Source organism: Portunus trituberculatus, chromosome 38 (genome assembly GCF_017591435.1).
Source record: "Portunus trituberculatus isolate SZX2019 chromosome 38, ASM1759143v1, whole genome shotgun sequence".
In the NCBI taxonomy this organism is placed as follows: domain Eukaryota; kingdom Metazoa; phylum Arthropoda; class Malacostraca; order Decapoda; family Portunidae; genus Portunus; species Portunus trituberculatus.
Window position 1 is genome coordinate 17,615,221 of NC_059292.1, and position 20,580 is coordinate 17,635,800.

Sequence of the window (20,580 nt, forward strand, 5' to 3'; positions counted from 1 at the left end):
TCATGTCTTTATATTCTTGATTGGTCCATGAATTTGTTTTTGGTGGCACATATGTTACAATGATTGTTAACTCTTTTTATTAATATGCATCTTAATATATAATACTTCTGCTTTTCCTTCCCCACATTCCATTTCATTTATCACTATCTCTTTCCTTAACATAATCATGACTCCTCCTCCTCCTTTACCCTCTCTGTCTCTTCTCCATATATTATACCTATTATCCAAGTCTATTTTGATTGCCTTATTTAGTTTTGTTTCAGCCAGGCATACAATATCTGGATTTTCTTTCCTTATGTAATCTCTTAATTCTAATTTACTTGATAAAACCCCGTCTATGTTCGTATACATCATTTTTAGTTAAACTTGTTCCACTTTTTTCTCTTCCTTCTCATTTATATACGTATACATTTCCTTATCCTGTCTCCTAGAATTCTCCAAAAAAATGCCTTCTTCTCCTCTTTTGACCTTTCATTATTCTTTTCCCTTACTGCTGCTGCCAGTTCATTGTATCTCTTCCTTTCTTCCTCATTTCTATTTTTCTTTATATAGATATCCTTGCAGCCTTCTGTTTCTCTAAGTTTTGTTGTTCTATATAATATTTCTTCTGTTGCTGCTTGTGATTTTAGTAGTATTTTAATTGGTCTCGTTTTTCCTTCTTGATATGGTTCCATTCTGTTTATTTCTTCTACTTCCTCTTCCAAGTTCTGCCTATCTTCGTCGTTTAGATTCTTCAGTAGGTCTTTGATTGATTTAATTTCTTCTTTTTCTATTTTTGGTCTATATTTTATATTTTTTTCTTTTATTCCAAATACGACTACACTCTTCTTTTTTTTTTTTTTGTGTGTGTACTTTATTTATAATGTACTTTGGTAAATTACATGTCACCTACTTAGTTACATATTTTCAAATTGGTTCAAATAAGCCAAATTACAGATTATATATATATATATATATATATATATATATATATATATATATATATATATATATATATATATACACATACATACATACAAACTCCATTGATTTGGCTCTTAATACTTTCAAAAGGCCAGAAATCCAGATTTTTAAGGCCAAAAAAATAACAATTAAAATCAGGAAAAAAAATTAAAGTTTCACAGAGTATGTTTTTTGTAGTTGAATTCTTCATTTTCTTTCATTTATATGGAAATACAGAACAATGTTTGATATGCATACTTTATGTACTGAAAAGAGATAAAACAGTATGCTGAAAATATGTAATATTCCTGTGTTTTGTAACTGTTGTGTTTGGTGTTTTTTGTTGGCGTTGGGTACTGCACAGTAAGAAAGTAATATGTGTACATACTGTACCTGTTTGGTGCTCTACACATGGATTACCACTTCTGCATATTAATGGTAAATACAAACACAATGTTTTTGTAAGTCATATTTTTTATTTATTTGCCAATTTTGAGTGCAATTAATTTTTTTTAAATGTTATCCAGAAATATGGAATTCTCATGAAAGGAAAAGCACATATCTAAGCTAATTTAAAAAGTTAATTGGAAATTATAAACATAAACAATTACCAAAACAACAGGCCTAGATTTTAGAATGGAAGCTGTTACAAATATAGCAGAAGCAGGCAAGCATAAGCAAACAAATATGCAGGTTTATACCAATTTGTACAGGTCTCAACCAAATCAAGTATACTACGATCCACATGTTATACACCAGTACTTACCTGTCATGATCTTTAGGAAAGTGATGGAAGATCAAGTGTGGGTGGGTGCCCTTTGTCCTGCAACAAATAACACATGGATGCCCCACTCTAGTGTTCATTTTTGCGGATTTCTTGAGAACATGCGGCGTGTAACCTGTCACTGCTGTGGGCCCACTTGTTTGAGTGTTGACACATGTAAACATACAGATGGATCAACGGTGCTGATCTTGATCTTAAGCTGCAACAGCAGCGCCATCGCGTGAGTGAACCGCAAACAAGAAGAGTTGCCAGTTTCCTTAGGCTACACGGTAGATTGACGCTTTCCAGTCTTGTTTATTTATATAGTCTTTGATCGGGAGGATCCAACTTAACCAGGGTTTACTGTATGTAAAATATTACAAGTGTAATTGATGAACCAGATCTCTATTTTTAACTGTTTCTGACCTAACACCATAATGAAAAACCAATATGACATTAACAATGGTAATTTAACCACACATGGAGCAAATGTAAATCATAGGGTCAAATTTAAATTTCACTGTCTTTAGTAACTAAAAACATACATCACTGAAAATTAGGAAAATTAGATACTTTAATGGCTTGTCTAATATGCAAGAAAGAAGGGTCCCGTCATGGTGCTATTTGCTACATTAGTAGGTGGAGGGGCCAAGTAGTCTACCCATTGAGAGATCCACCAATGTAACAAAAAAAGTGGAGGGAAGGTACTTAGAAGGATAAGACATCAGACAGAACAAGCCCAGTGAATGAAGGGTAGACGAAAGTTAAGATTATAGTAGCCCTTTAATAACAATACCCAAAAGCCTTAAACTTAACACAGAACATAAATAAACACAATCATAACAAAACTATAAGAAACATGGTAACACAGAAGAAAAATTTTACACAATCCTACCTAATCCTGAGACATGTTTTTAGAACACAAAAATGAAAGTGTACTCAGATGACATAGGATGCAGAAACAGTAGTCCCTTGATGGTTGTTGGTCAGCTAAAGTTCAGAAGTAGTGAGTTTACAGAGCCCTAGGTGTGACTAATGATAGGATACCCTGCCCACTATGATAGCTTGGTTGGAGAAGTGGGGAGAATGGTAGAGAGGTGGTGAGGTGATTTGGCAGTGAGACAGGGTTTCAAAACAGCAGTCAAGCAGTGATCCAGGTGGTAAAGTGACATGTCTCAAGACAGCGTTTGAGAAACCCGGTGGTAAATAGAGAAGGTGTAAGGTAGAATGATAGTGGTTAGGACATGATGTGGTCAAGAGAGGTAATTGTTACAGAGCATAGCACTACTATCACTAGCTTTACAAATATATCATCCCTCATGGAAATATGGATATACTCAGTGTATGCAAAATAATTAGTCTTACAATGATTTAGCATTGTTACATTTTTCCAACATTAAAGAAACATAAAAAGGGAAAGAGGTGTCAATCTTCCTCAATTGAGGTCAGGTCAGGAGACATGACTTTTTTATTCTTTTTATGTAAGAGGGAAAAACTGGCCAAGGGCAATAAAATTATTCAGCAAAAAGGTCCACTGAGATGCCATTTCCCAGAACAGAGATGAGAGAGTTAGCCAAAAGAATGAAATAAATGTCTTGAAACCTCCCTCTTAAATGAGCTCAAGTCACAGGGAGATGGAAATATAGAAACAGGTAGGGAATTCCAGAGTTTACCAGAGAAAGGGATGAATGATGGAGAGTACTAGTTAACTCCTGCGATAGAGAGGTAGGCAAAATAGGGATGAGAGAAAGAAGAAAGTCACGTGCAGCAAAGACACGGGAGGAGGGTAGGCATGCAGTTAGCAATATCAGAAGAATAGTTGGCATGAAATAGCAGTAGACAATAGAAAGATATGTAACATTCCGTTGGTTAGAAAGAGGCTGAAGACAATCAGTTGGAGGAGAGGATCTACTAAAGCAAAAAGCTTTTGCTTCCATCTTATCTGATAAAACAGCATGAAAGAAACTGTATACATGGATAGATAAGGCCCCTGTACAGAGTCAGCAGTTGACGGGGTGAGTAAAACTGCTGGAAACAACTCAGAATGCCTAACTTCATAGAAGCAGAATGCCAAACTTCATGGAAGCTATGTTAGCTAGAGAAGAGAAGTGAAGTTTTCATTTTGGGTTATAAGTAAAGGATAGACTGGGGATATTCAGAGTAGTAGAGGGTTACAGTTGAGTGTCATTGAAGAAGAGAGGATAGTTGTCTAGAAGGTTGCATCAAGCTGATAGATGGAGAAATTGAGTTTTTGAGGTATTGAACAATACTACTATTTAAATATTAGCCATGTACTTCAAAGCAAGATTTGCACATTAACAAAGTATACCATGTTATATCAGCATCTCAAGAGAAAAATTATAAAATCCAAATGCAAAAGAGAAGGCATACTAAATTGTGGATTAACAGTGTCACAATATACATTGATTAAACTTCATCTTCATCTTTAATTACAGTAAAAGTAATGAGGGACAATAATATTCCTTTTGCTCTTATCACTTTCTTAAAAGTATCATTTCATATGACACTAAAACTTAACATGCTAAAGTTAAAACGAAGCAAACAATCCATCTCAACATTCATCCTTCCAGAACTCACACATGAACTAAGAGGTAACAAGACCTATATAGTACTTATTACCAACAATCCATTAGGCTGATAACTGATATGAGGCACATGCATCTCTTCTCAATCAACTTTTGAATGAAGTCTGAGAAACAGCAAGGGTTACCCACAAATTCTCATCAACAATGCTACAAAATGTGACACTTGACAAGATGTAAAAACCCTTCCCATGTCCCAAGCAGTATCCTCATCACATTACAGGTCGACCCACACTTTCCATGGCCTTATCTTTGTGGTCAGATATTTGAGGTGTAGATTCATAATTGCAGATGGTGACACCATGCCTGTGTGCCTTGGTATATTCCCCACGAAATCCAATGTATGAAATCTTGGTGCTGTCTTCACCAAAGTTTGTGGGAAAATGAAGGGTCAAATGTGTGACAGAGGAGAAGGTCACCACTCTGAAATTAAGGATGGTACTGAGATTAAGTTTGCATACAAATACAAATGTACATAATTTCTAAATCCTGTCAATATAAATTTTTGAGCTTACATGTCTTTTTTTTTGTTCCTAGTGAAATATTTTTTAATATGGATTTCCAGCCTAAAACTCCAAGATGACAAAAAGAAGAGAGAGAGAGAGAGAGAGAGAGAGAGAGAGAGAGAGAGAGAGAGAGAGAGAGAGAGAGAGAGAGAGAGAGAGAGAGAGAGAGAGAGAGAGAGAGGATGGGGTGGGGTGAAACTTACTTTGTGGTATATTCCAGAGTGCCAGAGGGATCAGGATGAAGTTCAAATTCCTGATCAGCAGCCAAACCTACATCATCAAAGGTCATGTGCTCCCTATTCTTGAAGCTGAGAATAACAAAGAAAATTGTACATGATAGTAATGATCCATTATAAATACTATGTCAACATTCAAGAGACAAACTTATAGCTAGAAAACACCTTGGAAGAAAAAAAGAAAAAAAACTTTCCTTATTTATCTTTTACTTTTTTATTTTTAATTGATTTATTTTTTGTCGTATGAAGGGAGTATAAAGAAAATCCCTATGGGACAATTTTCTTCCAACCATGATGACTATGCTAGTCTAGTCACAGTAATTAAAGTATATATATTCTGTACCCCATGTTTACCAAAATGATTAAAGATGAAACTCAAGCCCATATTTGACAATTTTTAATTTCCATAATAAAAGTTTATTCATATTCTCTGATACTACATGAGTTATGGAGTACTCACAGTCTCATTTTGCTGGGGTGATAGCAACCATCACCTCCCACCACAATGACACCTTTAAGCTTGATGTTGTCTGTGAATCTGCCAAGAGAAATGAAGAAAGATTGAAAGAGGACCTTAAATTCAACAATTTTTTTTTCTAATGCAAGAGGGAGACCTGCCAAGGGTAACACAAAAAAAAAAAAAAAAAAAAAAAAAAAAAAAAAAAAAAAAAAAAAAGGCCCTCTGAAACTGCAGATTCCCTAAAAGATTTTAAAGAAATTAGCCAAAAGATAGGGACAAATGTTTTGAAACCTCCCTCTTAAAAGAAGCCAAGTTATAGGATGGTGGAAATACAGAAGCAGGCAGGAAGTTCAAGAGTTTACCAATGAAAAATGTGAATGCTTGAGAATACTACTTAACTCTTGTATTAGAGGGTTGGACAGATTAGGGATGAGAGGAAGAAAAAACTTTATGCAGCGAGGCCACAGAAGGAGAGGAGGCATGCAGTTAGCAAGATCAGTAGAGCAGTTTGCATGAAAACAGCAATAAAAGATAGAAAGAGTTGCAACATTGTGGTGGTGAGAAAGAGGTTGAAGACAGTCAGTCAGAAGAGGGAAGTTGATGAGATGAAAAGCTTTTGATTCCACCCTATCTAATAACCCTGTGTGAGTGAAACACCCCCAAACATGCAAAGGGTATTCCATACAAAGACAAACAAGGCCCTTGTACAAAGTTCACAGTTGGAGGGGAGAGAAAACTGGCAGAGACGCAGCAGAACATCTAACTTTGTAGAAGCTGTTTTAGCAAGAGATAAGATGTGAAATTTCCAGTTAAAATTATGAGTAAAGGACAAACTGAGGATATTCAGTGTCAAAGAGGGAGACAGTTGAATGTCATTGAAGAAGAGAGAATAGTTGTGTGGAAGGTTGTGTCAAGTTGATAGATGGAGGAATTGAGTTTTTGAGGCATTGAACACTACTAAGTTTTCTCTGCTCCAATCAGAAATCTTAGAAAAATAAGAAGTCAGGCATTCTGTGGCATCCCTGCATGATCTGTTGACTTCCTGAAAGGATGTGGAAAGATGTAAGGTGGTATCATCAGCATAGAAGTGGATGGGACAAGTTTAGTTAAGAACGTCATTAATGAATAATAGAAAGAGATAGAAAGAAAATGGGTGATAGGACAGAAAACCCTGAGGAACACCACTATCAATAGATTTAGGAGAAGAATAGTGGCCATTTACCATGGCTGTAATATAATGGTTAGAAAGGAAACTTCAGATAAAATTGCAGAGAGAAGGACAGAAACTGTAGGAGGGCAGTTTTGAAGTCAAAGATTTGTGCCAGACTCTATGAAAAGCTTTTGATATGTCTAATGTGACAGCAAAAGTTTCACCAAAATCTCTAAAAGAGGATGAGCAAGACTCAGTAAGGGAAGCCAGAAGATCATCAGTAGAATGACCTTAATGGAAGACATACTGGCAATCAGATAGAAGATTGTGAAGTGACATGTTTGAGAATCTTCCTATTCAGGATAGATTAAAAAACTTTAGACAAGCAAGAGATTAATGCTATAGGATGGTAATTTGAGGGATTAGAACAGTCACCCTTTTTAGAAACAGGCTGAATGTAGGCAAACTTCCAGCAAGAAGGAAAGGTAGAAGTCAATAGGCATAGTTGAAAGAGTTTGGCCAGGCAAAGGTGCAAGCATGGAAGCACAATTTTTGAGAACAATAAGAGGGATCCCATCAGGTCCATAATCCTTACAAGGGTTTAGGGCAGAGAAAGCATGGAAAACATCATTATTAAAAATCTTGATTGAAGACATGAAATAGTCAGAGGGAGGGATAAGCCCAGAATCTTCCAAGGTGGAGTTTTTAGCAAAAGTTTGAGAGAAGAGTTCAGCTTTAGAGACATATGAGATGGCAGTGGTGCCATCAGGATGAAATGAAGGAGGGAAAGATGAAGAAGTAAAGTTATTGGAGATGTTTTTGGCAAGATGCCAGACATCTCGAGGGAAGTTGGAGTTTGAAAGATTTTAACATTTTCTATTTATGAAGGAGTGTTTGGCAAGTTCAAGAACAGACTTGGCAAGATTCCAGGTGGAAATATAAAGAGCATGAGATTCAGGAGATGGAAAGCTGTGTTAAACCAAGGTTTAGAAGGTTTAGGTTGAGAAAAAGAGTGAGGAATGTACACCTCCATGCCAGACACTATCACATCTGTTATGCATTCAGCACACAGAGATGGATCTCTGACATGGAAACAGTAATCATTCCAGGGAAAATCAACATAATACCTCTTCAGGTACCCCTAACTGGCAGAAACAGAACGCCAGAGACACCTCCACTTTGGGAGATCCTGAAGAGGGATTGGAGAAATGGGACAAGTTATACAGAAATGAGATTGTGATCGGAGAGCCTAATGGAGACAGGGTAATAGCATAAGCTAAAGGATTAGAGGTGAGGAAAAGATCAAGAATGTTGGGCGTGTCTCCAAGATGGTCAGGGATACGAGAAGGGTGTTGCACCAGTTGCTCTAGGTCATGGAGGATAGCAAAGTTGAAGGCTAGTTCACCAGGATGGTCAGTGAAGGGAGAGGAAAGCCAAAGCTGGTGGCAAACATTGAAATCTCCAAGAATGGAGATCTCCACAAAAGGGTAGAGGGACAGAATGTGCTCCACTTTGGAATTAACTATAGTCAGAGGAGTTATGGGAGAGATAGACAGCACAGAGAAATTTAGTTAGAGAATGACTATTGAGTGTACGGCAGATGGTGGAAAACTCAAAGATTCAAGAGCGTTGGCACGAGAGCAAGGTAAGTCATTGCCCACATAGACACAACATTTAGCTTTGGAACGAAAATGAGAATAGAGAAAGTAGGAAGGAACAGGGGCTATTGTCAGTTGCCTCAGAGAGCTGTGTTTGGGTGAGAAAAAGATGTGGTTCAATAGAGGATAGGTGGTGTTCTACAGATTGAAAATTAGTTCTAAGACTGTGAATGTTGCAGAAGTTAATGAAGAAAAAGTTGAGGGAGGTGTCAAGACATTTTGGTCCCTAACCCCTAAAGGGCCGGCCTGGGTGGTCATCTACAACATCCACAGGACCGGCACCTCAGCACCAAACACCGAAAATAGCCTATATTCACACACTTGATTCTGCTGAACTACAATGCAATAACAAATTACTTTGTCGTCATAGTCATCATCAACTCTTCTTCTTTTTAATTATTGCATGAAAACGTTTCTATGTGCTGTGGTTTTGGAGAAATATTGAGTTGAAGAGGAGAGACTTTTGGAGTTAGCGAGGCTCTTGCCCGCTCTGCGTTCGTTTCGCTTGTGTGGCCTTGACTAGTGCGTAATGAAAACGGATGCCCCCATGCTCTAATTCTTATATATAGTCAATACTCTAAGCTTTCTCTATGTAATCATCAACAGCGACTGTCCTCACAGTAGATGTAAAATGACGTGCAGGTTCTTCTGAAGCTGCTTCAGGTGTTGATTGAGCAAAATCAGAATCATTTGTACTTGTATCTGTATCTTCACTACCTTCATTCTCTATGCTCACGTCACTTAGTTCAAGTTCCTCGGGATCACTTGATAAGTACGAGGAGACAGTTCTATTGAGTTCCGTAGTATTCTGCTGTCGCTAAGAAGTGAAGCACGTGGTCGAGCTTGGGCGGGAATATGTCTAGGCGTTGAGGTGCTGGGCTCGGCAGGGTCTGGCATGAAATCGGACGCGTCAGAATCCGTGTCAGTACGCCTGTCCATCGTGAGAGCGGGCAAGATTCTGAAGCAGTAGCCTAAACATATCTCTGGCAGTGTTGGCAATGAATGGTCATCGAAAATTATCGAAAAGTAAGTAAATTTAGCGCGAAAAAAGCAAAGCGGCTATAACCGCCCCCGGCCCTTCCGTGGAAAAGCGGCTATAGCCGCCTCCGGCCCTTTAGGGGCTAATGAGCAAGCAGTCCGACCTGATCCCCTCCCCAGAAGGGAACTCTAAGCTGGATTTGGAGTCGCCATTTTTAAATTTTTAATTTTCAGTGAAGGGGTTATGTGTGGTAAGTGCATGTAGTTTTGTGAGAAAGAGAGTTCTCTTTAGAGGGCAGGCTGTGACTGCCTCCTTGAGTTGTGGGACACAAAGGGAAACGATCAACGAGATCACAACTAGCTTTAATGGATAGTTCACAGCACCCTTTGAAATAGTGCTATTAGACCTTGCTGGGAGTAAATTATCATTTCGATAGGTGTCTACTATCTTCTCCGTACAACATATACCCTTATGTACAATATGGAGTGGAGAATATTTTTGGAGTAAAAATAATAGAATACCTATGAGGGAATACAAAATGGGAGAAAAAGTTATAATGAAGAGGAAGGAAGAGAAAGATCTGGAAGTGATTATAATGACATCCTGATTCCAGAAAGACACATAAAAGGGTTATTTACTTCATCATATAAGACATGAATTAATATCAGGTTGGCATTTAATCACATGGAAAAGAGTATAATGAAGAAAATCATAACCACTATGATAAGATTTGTACTTGAATATGCAGCAGTGGTGTGGTCTCCACATATGCAAAAGGATATCAGGAAATTAGAAAGAGATTCCAAGGACAGCTGCAGAGATGATGCTAGATATGAAGGATTTTATCTATGATGAAAGAATGAAGGAAATGGGACTACCAACTTTGAAAGATAGACAGGATAGAGGAGATCTAATAACGATGTATACAATAGTAAACCATACTTTTTTTTAATGGATGAGGAAGAGCTGCCAAGGGCAACAAAACATCAGAAAAAGGCCTACTGGAACTGCAGTCTCTCCAAAAGATTAAAAAGAATTAGCCAAAGCCTGGGACAAATGTCTTAACACCTCTCTCTTTCAACAAGTAAAGTTGTAGGAAGATGGAAATACAGAAGCAGGTAGGGAGTTCCAGAGTTTATCAGTGAAAAGTATGAATGATTGAAAATACTTTTGTTGCTACATATACTAATTACCCATATGTAATTACATATGCCTATATGCCATTATTCCCACACTCAGCACAGAAAATCAACCAGCACCTCTATATAGAGACCATGCTTATAAAAGTTCCACATCACCTCCGTGTGCATGCGCGCCGGGAACCACCAGCCCAGCTGACCAATCATATTTCAGATCCTTTCTGTGCTCAGCACGATGTTCACCTGTGCCTCTTCTCGCTTCTTCCTGTCTTTTTTGTGCCCACTTCTTTGCCGCTTCCACTTTTACTTCTCCCTGAGTTACCATGGCTGCTTGGAGTTGTGTTGGATGCAAGAGGTGGTTGCCGGGCGAGGCTTTAGAGCCACATTCCTGCTGTGTGTCCTGTCGGCTCGCCATGTATTCAGCTGAGGACCAGTGCAATGAATGTTCCCACCTCTCCCTTCTCCAGTTCCAAGCGTATGTGAAGGATGCTAAGAAGTGTTCTGTTAAGGAGAAGAAGCGGGCCAAGTCATCTGGCAGTTCCAGTGAGAAGCGTTCTCGCCAGCAGGAGCTTTCTTCTGAGGCCTCTTGGGCCAGCAGGTTTGCCGCTGTAGAGTCTGATCTGGCTGCTATGAAGACTTTTATTGGCCAGTTGTCAGCGGTCTTGTTAGCACCTGCCTCCGGTTCTGCATTTTCAAGGTATGTGGACAGTGGAGCAAGTGTGCGTCAGCCCCCCAGGTTGGTGCTTTGTGTAGAGGGGGCCCCAGTCTCTCCCCGGCTCAGGCCCCTCAGTGGTGGCTGCTGGTAGTAGTGGAGTGAGTCTGTGTATCCGCTCTTCCTGGTTTGGCTCTGGAAGTGAGTGGGGGTCAGGCTCCCTCTGTTCCAAGCCCTGCCCGGAGTTGGCGGTTGGGGGGAATGAGTTTGCGTGCAGCCCCACGCTCTGCCCCACCACCAGTAGCAAGTGGCATGCCTTCTCCTTCTGTTCCTGGCCCTTCCACGGAGTTTTCAGGGCTTGATGGAGTTAGTGTGTGTGCGGCCCCTCTCCCTAGTCTGGCTCTGGGAGTGAGGTGGATCCAGTACCCACTGTTTCAGGCTCTTCCGCAAACTTTCTGGCTTCGGGGGTGTGAGCTTGGGTGCACCCCTGCTCCCTAGTGTGGCCCCAGCAGTGAGTGTGGTACAGACTCCCGCTGTGTCAGGTGCTTCCAGGGAGTTTTCAGGTCTCGTTGGAATGAGCTTGCGTGCAGCCCCACTCCCCGGTGTGGCTCCGGGATTGAGTGGTTTGCAGGCTCCTGTTGATCCTGTTTCTTCCGTGGCAAGTCCTGGGGTCAGTGGATTGAGTCTACGTGCAGCTCCTCTCTCTGGTAAGGCCTTGGGAGTTTGTGGGGAGCCAGCTGCAGCCATGTCAGTCTCCTCCTTGGGCCTTGTTGATGGTTGAGAAACAGGACTTCATGCAGCACCACTCCCTGGTGGGTTGCCGGGTGATGGCAATTTTGCAGGCTCATTGTGCGTGTCTTCCATGGGCGTGCCTCATGTTGATTTGCTGCATTCCTTTCGTGAGCTTATTACCTCAGTGAGAGAGTCCTTGGGTCTCCCCATGCCCTCTTTTCTTGCTTCCACTCTTCAGACTGGGTCGAGCACACCTCTGGAACTTCACAGCCTGGCCCCACTCACTTGGTGCTGCCTCATTCTCCCCTGGCTCTGGAGGTTCGCAGGGAACAACTGGGCTGTTCCTTGGGAATCTCTAATCTGGCTTCAACAAACTTCGCCTCGCCCAGGAGGTGGGCATCAAAGGCGGAGAGGTGGTACACTCCAGGAGATTCCTGTGGGGCTCCTCCTCTCAATGATGAGCTCCTTCATTTGGTGGAGAGTAAAGATCTGTCTGTGAGTCTTCCCTGGCATATGGCTACTCAATTAGAGGGTATTTTGAGTAGTCTGGTTGATATCACTTCCTGGACAGATCAGGTTCTGGGGGGCCTTGCTGGGCTTTCCAGTGCTGGCCCCTAGAGGGACTTGGACTGACTGGGAGCTCTGGCCAGGGCAAATTTAGATATTATGCATCCCTGTGAAATGCTCCGTTTGAGGATGATGATGTTACGCAGGCAGGCTGTGGTGAGAAACCTCTTCTCCCGATGGCTCCCACCTTTTTGGTGGTCAAACTCTGGCGGCAGTGGAGCAGAGGGAGCTTGAGTCCTCACAACGGTCACTCATATCCCAGATTGCTCATGGTCTGGCTTCCACAGCTCGGGGCATCAGGACTAAGGGCGTCTGCACTGGGAGCGAGAAAGCGGGCGAGAGCGAGCAAGGGCGGGTGAGTTTGAGTGGCTGCACTAAAAGCGATTTCAGGCAAGAGTTGCCATGGCAACAGGCTTCCGTCCGCGTTATCACAATAGTCAGTTGATGCTTGACACTTGACGGACTAACATTAACAGATTTTTTTACCTTACACCATGGCTTACGTCCCAAAATTTGTTACTTGAAAACAGTGTCATGAAATCTCAAGTTTTATCAAGATTAAATAAAGAAAGATTGCAATTAGGCGAATACCACTATCTGACGTTCCCATTGTCTTTCTGTAAACTTCCAAATTCTTCTCATACTTTCCCGTATGTGTTTCTGGTTAATGAAGCCTATCCCTCCTTTCCCTTTTAATGCAACCATACTCAAAGCAAGACTTGTATCTAGAAAAGAATATCAATTACCGTTTAGAGCGAGATGTGTCGAGTGTGCTTTTGGATTTCAAAAAATTTGGACTTCAAAATGTAGGATGCTGGCAAAGGCCATTGAAACATGTGCTTACACAGCAGTGGGTCTCACCAAAGCCTCTTGTTTGTCTAACATAATATGATACTGGAGGAGGAAGGAGTTAAATTATCGAGTAACAGCTATGGCGATGAAATTGATGAGAACATTGATCCACCACATGCGAAAAAAGTCATTAAAAAAATTGCTAAGACTGTGAGAGAGGAATTCACTCAATATTTTTGTTCAGTTGTCAAGCAGTGACCTGGCAAAACCATATGTGATTTGAGAGAGAGAGAGAGAGAGAGAGAGAGAGAGAGAGAGAGAGAGAGAGAGAGAGAGAGAGAGAGAGAGAGAGAGAGAGAGAGAGAGAGAGAGAGAGAGAGAGAGAGAGAGAGAGAGAGAGAGAGAGAATGATTATTATGTATGGAGATGAACCTACCAAAAACTCCAATCTTTTCACTTACCCTTTTCCTGTGTGGTGCTACAAATGTTTGTTATTTCATGTGTCCGAAATACAGGATGTGAGGAATACTTCACCAATTAACTCTTCAATATCCATGTCTACTGTCTGGATCAGTTTCAACTTTCCTTTCTGTGGCTAGGATATGAGTGATTGGGGCAGGGGTTGCTATAGTAAACCCCAACCCCTTCCCTGTCCTGCCCCTCCCTCACATCAGCTGATTTACCGGACACTGGGTGAGTGAGTTCAAAGTCATCATTCAAGATTGACAAGTTTATCACGAAAGCCCTGTATAGATGCTGCTCATGGAACCAGATGATCGATGAGTGTGTCAAGTCTATAAGTGATAAGAAAGAAAACTGATATTATAGTATCATGGTAAAATGTAATGATAACTGCCTTGTAAAATAATCATGTGAGAGATATAACAAAGGCAACAATTGTGTTGCCATAAAGAGAGCAAAGACAAACTTCAGCTTGTCATCCCTCATATGCCACTGCCTATGAAAAAGCGCATTCGAGAATAGAGGTAAAAATTTTGTTGCAAAGAGTCTCGTGGTTCATTTACGTAGCAGAATTTGAAAAATCTGCTTACACCATCGTGTTAAGTAGACTTTTCTTTGGAAGATGAAAGATTTCATTCTAGCATTCATATCATAACCACTGAATACAGCAGGTATAAGTAAAATGTGTTATAAACATTTCAAAGCGGTGTTTTAACTTCAACTCATCATAATTTCTGTATCTTTGTTCCTAACAAAATTCAGCAAACATATCTGAGTTTTGCAATTATTTCAGACTCTAACAGTATCAACCAAAATGTCATATCTAGTTTCTGAGGTGAGATACAACAGATAATATAGAAACATATTGGTGACATCGCTCATTCCGACCCAACAAACTCACGTGTGATAAGTAAACTGTTGCCTCTTCTTGCTTTCCTGCTTTTCCACCCGCAGGGAAGCCATCCTCTGGCTGCTGCCAGTGTGGCCACCTCCATTGCCTGCATGTATTAAAGTTTCTCGCTCTTGCTCTTGCCCGCTTTCTCGCTCCCAGTGTGGACACACCTTAAGACTGGTCGTGCCGTTGGTTCCTGACACCTTGCACTGGTTGCGCCTCCTTCGGTTCCACACCCTCCTGCTTCTAAGGCGAGTAGTTCCTTTTGCTCTCAAGGATTCTTCTGTGGCCGCTCTAGGGGCCGTCACGGATCTCGCTAGGGACGCTGCGGAGATGCTGCTGCAAGTTGGGGCTTGTCTGCAGCAGCACTGGCAAGAGTGGGAGAACATCGGGCCTGTGAGTGGGTAGTCAAGACCCTTCGGTATGGTTATGTTCTCCCCTTCCTCAGGGATTCCTTCCCTCTTGAGTGCGCCTGTGAAGTTTCCGGTGTACAGGGAATCCTTGGACCGTCATTTGGCTCAGGAGGCCACGGTTTCCGAGATGCTGATAAAGGGAGCTATAGAACCGGTGGTAGACCCTCAGGCCGGGTTCTAGTCTCACGTCTTCCTTGTGCCCAAAACCACAGGGGGCTGGAGGCCGATTTGCAAGCTTTCGGTCTTAAATCATTTCCTGGTGGTGACCTACTTCTGCACAGAGACAGTTTTGTCAGTGCTAGAGTCAATGGCCAAGGACGAGTGGATGGTGTCCTTGGACCTGCGGGACGCTTACCATCAGGTTCCTGTCCACCCTCACACAAGTACATGCGGTTCGTCTGGCAGGGCAGAGTTTACCAGTTTCGGACTCTGCTTTGGCCCTGCCACGGCTCCTCAGGTCTTTACCAAGGTGATGGCGGGCTCCCGTGTCGGCTTGGGCCTATCGCCTCGGCATACCCTTGCGTCGCTATCTGGACGATTGGCTGGTTTCCGGTCCTTCTTGGGCTTTATGCCTCAACAATGCCTGGTCTCTTCTGCTTCTGTTCTCAGGTGGGGATTCAGGTCAACTGGGCCAAATCCAATCTGTCTCCCAGCCAGAGGAAGCAGTTTTTGGGTATGGTTCTTGACACCGTCAGAGCCAGAGTCTTTCTGTCACCAGATTGGGTCAACCGTTTTCAGGCAGTGACCCCACAGTTTCTACTAGCCAAGGCTCCACCAGTGTCCCTCTGGAGGTCTTTGCAGGGACATCTTGCATCCCTAGCACGGTTAGTGCCAGGTGGGTGCCTGCGGATGCGGGTTCTGCAGTGGTGCCTGAAGAGGCATTGGCGGGCTGCTTCCGACCCAGATTGGTGGTGGGTGGCTTCAAATCATCAGTGTTTTCAAGATCTTGCTTGGTGGTTGGTTGTGGATCAACTCCTGAACAAACCCTATTCTCAGATACTTCCCAGCTGCGGTGGGGAGCAACTTGGGAGATTTTATGTATTTGGAAGTCTGGATTGTGGAGGAGCAGGGGTTCCACATAAATCATCTGGAGTTTTTGGCAGTCTTTCAGGCTCTTCAGAGTTTTCAGGATCGGTGGTGTCTCTAATGTCCGACAACTCGACAGTGGTCGCCTATCTCAGAAAGTCTGGGGGCACTCGTTCTGAACCTCAGTTGTCCTTAGCAGGAACAGTTTTTCAGTGGTGCGAGAGCCATTCCATCTCTTTGTACCCTGTTTTCATTCCAGGATGCCGCAATATAATTGCAGATGTGCTCAGTTGGGAGTGTGTTGGGTCAGAGTGGACCCTACATCCCGAAATTTGCAAGAAAGTCTTCCAGGTGTGGGGGTCTCCTCTGGTAGATCTGTTTGCCACGGCACTGACTTGTCATCTTCCCCTGTATGTATCTTCTCTTCTGGATCAGGGAGCCTGGCGACAGGATGCATTCTCTTTTCCGTGGGACAGTCTAGATCTGTATGCCTTTCCACCGTTTGCTCTGATCCGCCGTGTTCTGGTGAGGGTTCGCGAGTTGCAGGCTGTGCGTATGACACTAGTTGCTCCTCTTTGGCCTCAGGCAGACTAGTTTCCCCTGTTGCTGGACCTGCTTGTGGACAGTCCCCGGGTTCTTCCCATGTGGTGGTTCTCCGGAGAAGCTCCATCTTCATGCATGGTGACTCCAGCATATCTTCCGAGTGCGAGGTTTTTCGCGCAAGGCTGCTAAATTCATGTCTCGACCAGTCAGGCAGTCTGCTGCCTCAGTTTACCAGGCGAAGTGGAGACTCTTTTGTGGTTGGTGTGAGTTCAGGGGTTTGGATCTGTGCTATGCCTCTGTAGTGCAGCTGGCAGACTTTTTCCTTTTCCTTTTTTGAGTCTAAGTGCCTGTCAGTGTCAGTGATCAGGGGTTATCATTGTGCCTTAGCTCCTGTTCTGCGTCAATCTTTCCACCAATCCAGACCTTTCTTTTCTGTTCTGCTCCTTTGTGGTCTCTTGTCCACCTCATTCGCCTTGGTTACCTGCCTGGGACCTTTCTCTGGTCCTTCGGTCCTTGTTATGTCCTCCTTATGAGCCCTTGTGGACAGCCTTGCTGAGAGATGTCTCACTTAAGACTGTGTTTCTTCTGGTGCTCGCTTTGGCTCGTCAGGTTAGTGGGCTTCCTGGCCTGGCGGCTGAGCTGCATCACTCCAAAGGTTGGACGTCCATGACCTCTTCCTTCGCCCCCAATTTCCTGGCTAAGACTCAGTGTCCAGGCCAGCATTCCTTCGACGAGTTCACTATTCCTACTCTTCTTGATTTTGTCATGGAGGACGAGGTAGACCGCCTTCTTTATCCGGTTTGGGCAGTCTGTGAGTATCTTCGCAGGACTAGGGATTGTCGGCTGGCCTGCTCTAGGTTGTTGGTCACAGTTTTGGATCCCAGATGAGCTGTCCACCCTCATACCTTGTCTAAGTCAGGTGATTCGGAGGGCCTATGCGAGTGTCTCGGAGGAGGAGTCGCGCCTTCTGAAAGTGAACGCCCATTAGGTTCGAGCTATTGCGACCAGTGTTCTCTTTAGAAAAGTTAAGAGACTGGACTTGGTCCTCAAGGCTGGTACATGGAAGAGTATGACCATCTTTGCCTCCTTTTACTTAAGGGATATTACTCATAGGTATTTAGATACCTTTTCCCTTGGGCCGATAGTTTCAGGGTTGAGGGTTGTTCACTGATGCTGGTTTAGTTTCATTCTGGTTTTCCCTTGTTGTCAGCAACAAGATTTACGGATACATTATTTTTCCGTTTTCGGGGTTTTTTCTGTTTTGAAGATTGTGTCTTCCATCATTGGGTTTGTTACACCCTCCCACCTATACTTGGGAATCTGACATATGTAATTACATATGGGTAATTAGTATATGTAGCAACAAAATAGTTTTTAAAGTAAAAACTTTTTTTATGAATATACTTGTCCATATGTAATTACATAGTAAGAGGTTCCCTTTCTCCCTCCCCTCTGTGTTTGTCAATTTTGGCAGAAAGGATCTGAGGTATGATTGGCCAGCTGGGCTGGTGGTTTCTGGCACGCATGCGCGTGGAGTTGACGTGGTACTGTTATAGGCACGATCTCTATATAGAGGTGCTGGTTGGTTTTTTGTGCTTGGGTAAGTATATTCACAAAAAAAGTTTTTACTTTAAAAAAAATTATTGTTCACTCTTGTATTAGAGAGTTGGACAGAATAGGGATGAGAGGAAGATGCAGTGAGGCCGCAAGAGAAGGAGAGGCATGCAGTTAGTAAGATAAGTATAACAGTTAGCATGAAAATAGCGATAAAAGATAGAAAGGGATGCAACATTTCGGCAGTGAGAAAGAGGCTGCAGACAGTCAGTCAGAGGAGGGCAGCTGATGAAATGAAAAGCTTTTGATTCCAACCTATCTAATTAAGCTGTATGAGTGGAACACCCCTAAACATGTGAAGAGTACTCCATACAAGGACGGATAAGGCCCTCATACAGAATTAATAGTTGGAAGGGCAAAAAAAACTGGCGGATAAGCTGCAGAACGCCGAACTTAATAGAAGCTGTTCTAGCAAGAAATGAGGTATGAAGTTTCTAATTAAGATTATAAATAAAGGACAGACTGAGGATATTCAGTGTGGAAGAGGGAGACAGATGAGTGTCATTGAAGAAGGAATAGTTGTCTGGAAGATTGTGTCGAGTTGATAGATGGAGGAATTGAGGTTTTGAGGCATTGAAAACTACTAAGCTTTCTCTGTCCCAGTCAGAAATCTTAGAAAGATTGGAAGTCAGGCATTCTGTGACATCCTTCCATGATCTGTTGACTTCCTGAGGGGTTGGTCATCTCTGAAAGGACATGGAAAGATGTAGGGTGGTATCATCAGAGTAGGAGTGGATAGGGCAAGAACTTTGGTTAAGAAGATCATTAATGAATAATAGAAAGAGAGTGGGTGATAGGACAGAACTCTGAGGAACACCACTATTAATAGATTTAGGTGGCCGTCTACCATGGCTGCAATATAAATCAGAAAGGAAACTTGAGATAAAGTTACAGAGAGAAGGATTGAAACCATAGGAGGGTAGTTTTGAAATCAAAGCCTTGTGCCAGACTCTATCAAAAACTTTTGATATGTCTAATGCAACAGCAAAGGTTTCACCAAAATCTCTATAAGAGAATGACCAAGACTCAGTAAGGAGCACCCAAAGATCACCAGTAGAGCAACCTTGATGGAAGCCATACTGGTGATCAGATAGAAGGTTGTGAAGTGACAGATGTTTAAGAATCTTCCTATTGAGGATAGATTGAAAAACTTTAGACAAGGAAGAGATTAAAGCTGTAGGACGGTAGTTTGAGGGATTAGAATGATCATCCTTTTTAGGAACAGGCTGAATGTGAGCAAACTTCCAGCAAGAAGGAAAGTAGAAGTTGATAGGCATAGTTGAAAGAGTTTGGCGAGGTAAGGAGCAAGCACAGAAGCATAGGTTTTGAGAACAATAGGAGGGACCCCATCAGGTCCATAAGCCTTCCGAGGGTTTAGGAAAGAGAGGGCATGGAAAACATCATTACAAAGAATAGTCAGAGGGAGGAGGAGAGGGAGAGACAAATTCATAATTATCCAAGATGAAGTTTTTAGCAAAGGTTTGAGAGAAAAGTTCAGCTTTAGAAACAGATGAGATTGCAGTGGTGCCACCAGGATGAAATCCAAGAGGGTAAAAATGAAGAAGTAAAGTTATTGAAGATGTTTTTGCCAAATACCAGAAGTCATGAGGGGAGTTTGAGTTTAAAAGATTTTCACATTTTGGCAAGTTGAAGGACAGACTTGGCATGATTCTGGGTAGAAATATAAAGAGCCTGAAATTCAGGTGATGGAAGGCTGAAGTACCTTTTGTGAGCAACCTCTCTATCATGTATAGCACAAGAACAGGCTGTGTTAAACCAAGGTTTAGAAGATTTAGGTTGAGAGAAAGAATGAAGAATGAATGCCTCCATGCCAGACACTATCACCTCCGTTATGCTTTCAGAATGCAGAGATGGGTCTCCAACATGGAAACAGTAATCATTCAAGGGAAAATCAGCATAATACCTCCTCAGGTACCCTAATCTGGCAGAGGTAAAATGCCAGATGCACCTTCACTTTTGGAGATCGTCAGGAGGGATTGGAGAAATAGGACAAGATATAGAAATGAGATTGTGAATGGAGGAACTCAACGGAGATAGGGTAACAGCATAAGCTGAAGGGTTAGAGGTGAGGACAAGATCAAGAATGTTGGGTGTATCTCTAAGATGGTCAGGGATATGAGTAGGGTGTTGCACCAGTTGCTCTAGATCATGGAGGATAGCAAAGTTGAAGGCTAGTTCACCAGGATGGTCAGTGAAGGGAGAGGAAAGCCAAAGATGGTGGTGAACATTGAAATCTCCAAAGATGTAGATCTCCACAAAAGGGTAGAGGGACAGAATGTGCTCTACTTTAGAAGTTAAGTGTGAATGTTGCAGACGTTGATGTAGTAAAAAGTCAAGGGAGGTGTCAAGACATTTTGGGTTGCCACCAAGAGAGCAGTCTGACCTGGGGACATTTCTGGTCCCCTCCCCAGAAGGGGATTCCGAGGCTAG

At 42.3% G+C, this 20,580-nt stretch overlaps 1 protein-coding gene across 1 annotated transcript; it reads right to left on the reverse strand.

The window, feature by feature from the left end:
* Positions 1–1,398: 1,398 nt before the first annotated feature.
* On the reverse strand, positions 1,399–14,996 carry LOC123514965 (PITH domain-containing protein GA19395-like). Its single transcript, XM_045273252.1, has 4 exons — positions 14,543–14,996; positions 5,511–5,588; positions 5,018–5,122; positions 1,399–4,731 (listed from the first exon to the last, which is right to left on the reverse strand). Exons 1-4 carry the CDS (start codon positions 14,920–14,922, stop codon positions 4,521–4,523), a joined length of 774 nt encoding a protein of 257 aa, XP_045129187.1. The 5' UTR covers positions 14,923–14,996; the 3' UTR covers positions 1,399–4,520.
* Between the last annotated feature and the right edge of the window lie 5,584 nt (positions 14,997–20,580).

Bases quoted from the DNA above. Each gene is read 5' to 3' on its own strand.
- LOC123514965 (XM_045273252.1), bottom strand. From the start codon at position 14,922: ATGTTCTCCCACTCTTGCCAGTGCTGCTGCAGACAAGCCCCAACTTGC. The intron at 5,589-14,542 runs GTGAGTTTGTTG...TTCTCTTGGCAG, and splicing joins CAACAGTTTACTTATCACAC to ATTCACAGACAACATCAAGC. The intron at 5,123-5,510 runs GTGAGTACTCCA...TGTTATTCTCAG, and splicing joins CACCCCAGCAAAATGAGACT to CTTCAAGAATAGGGAGCACA.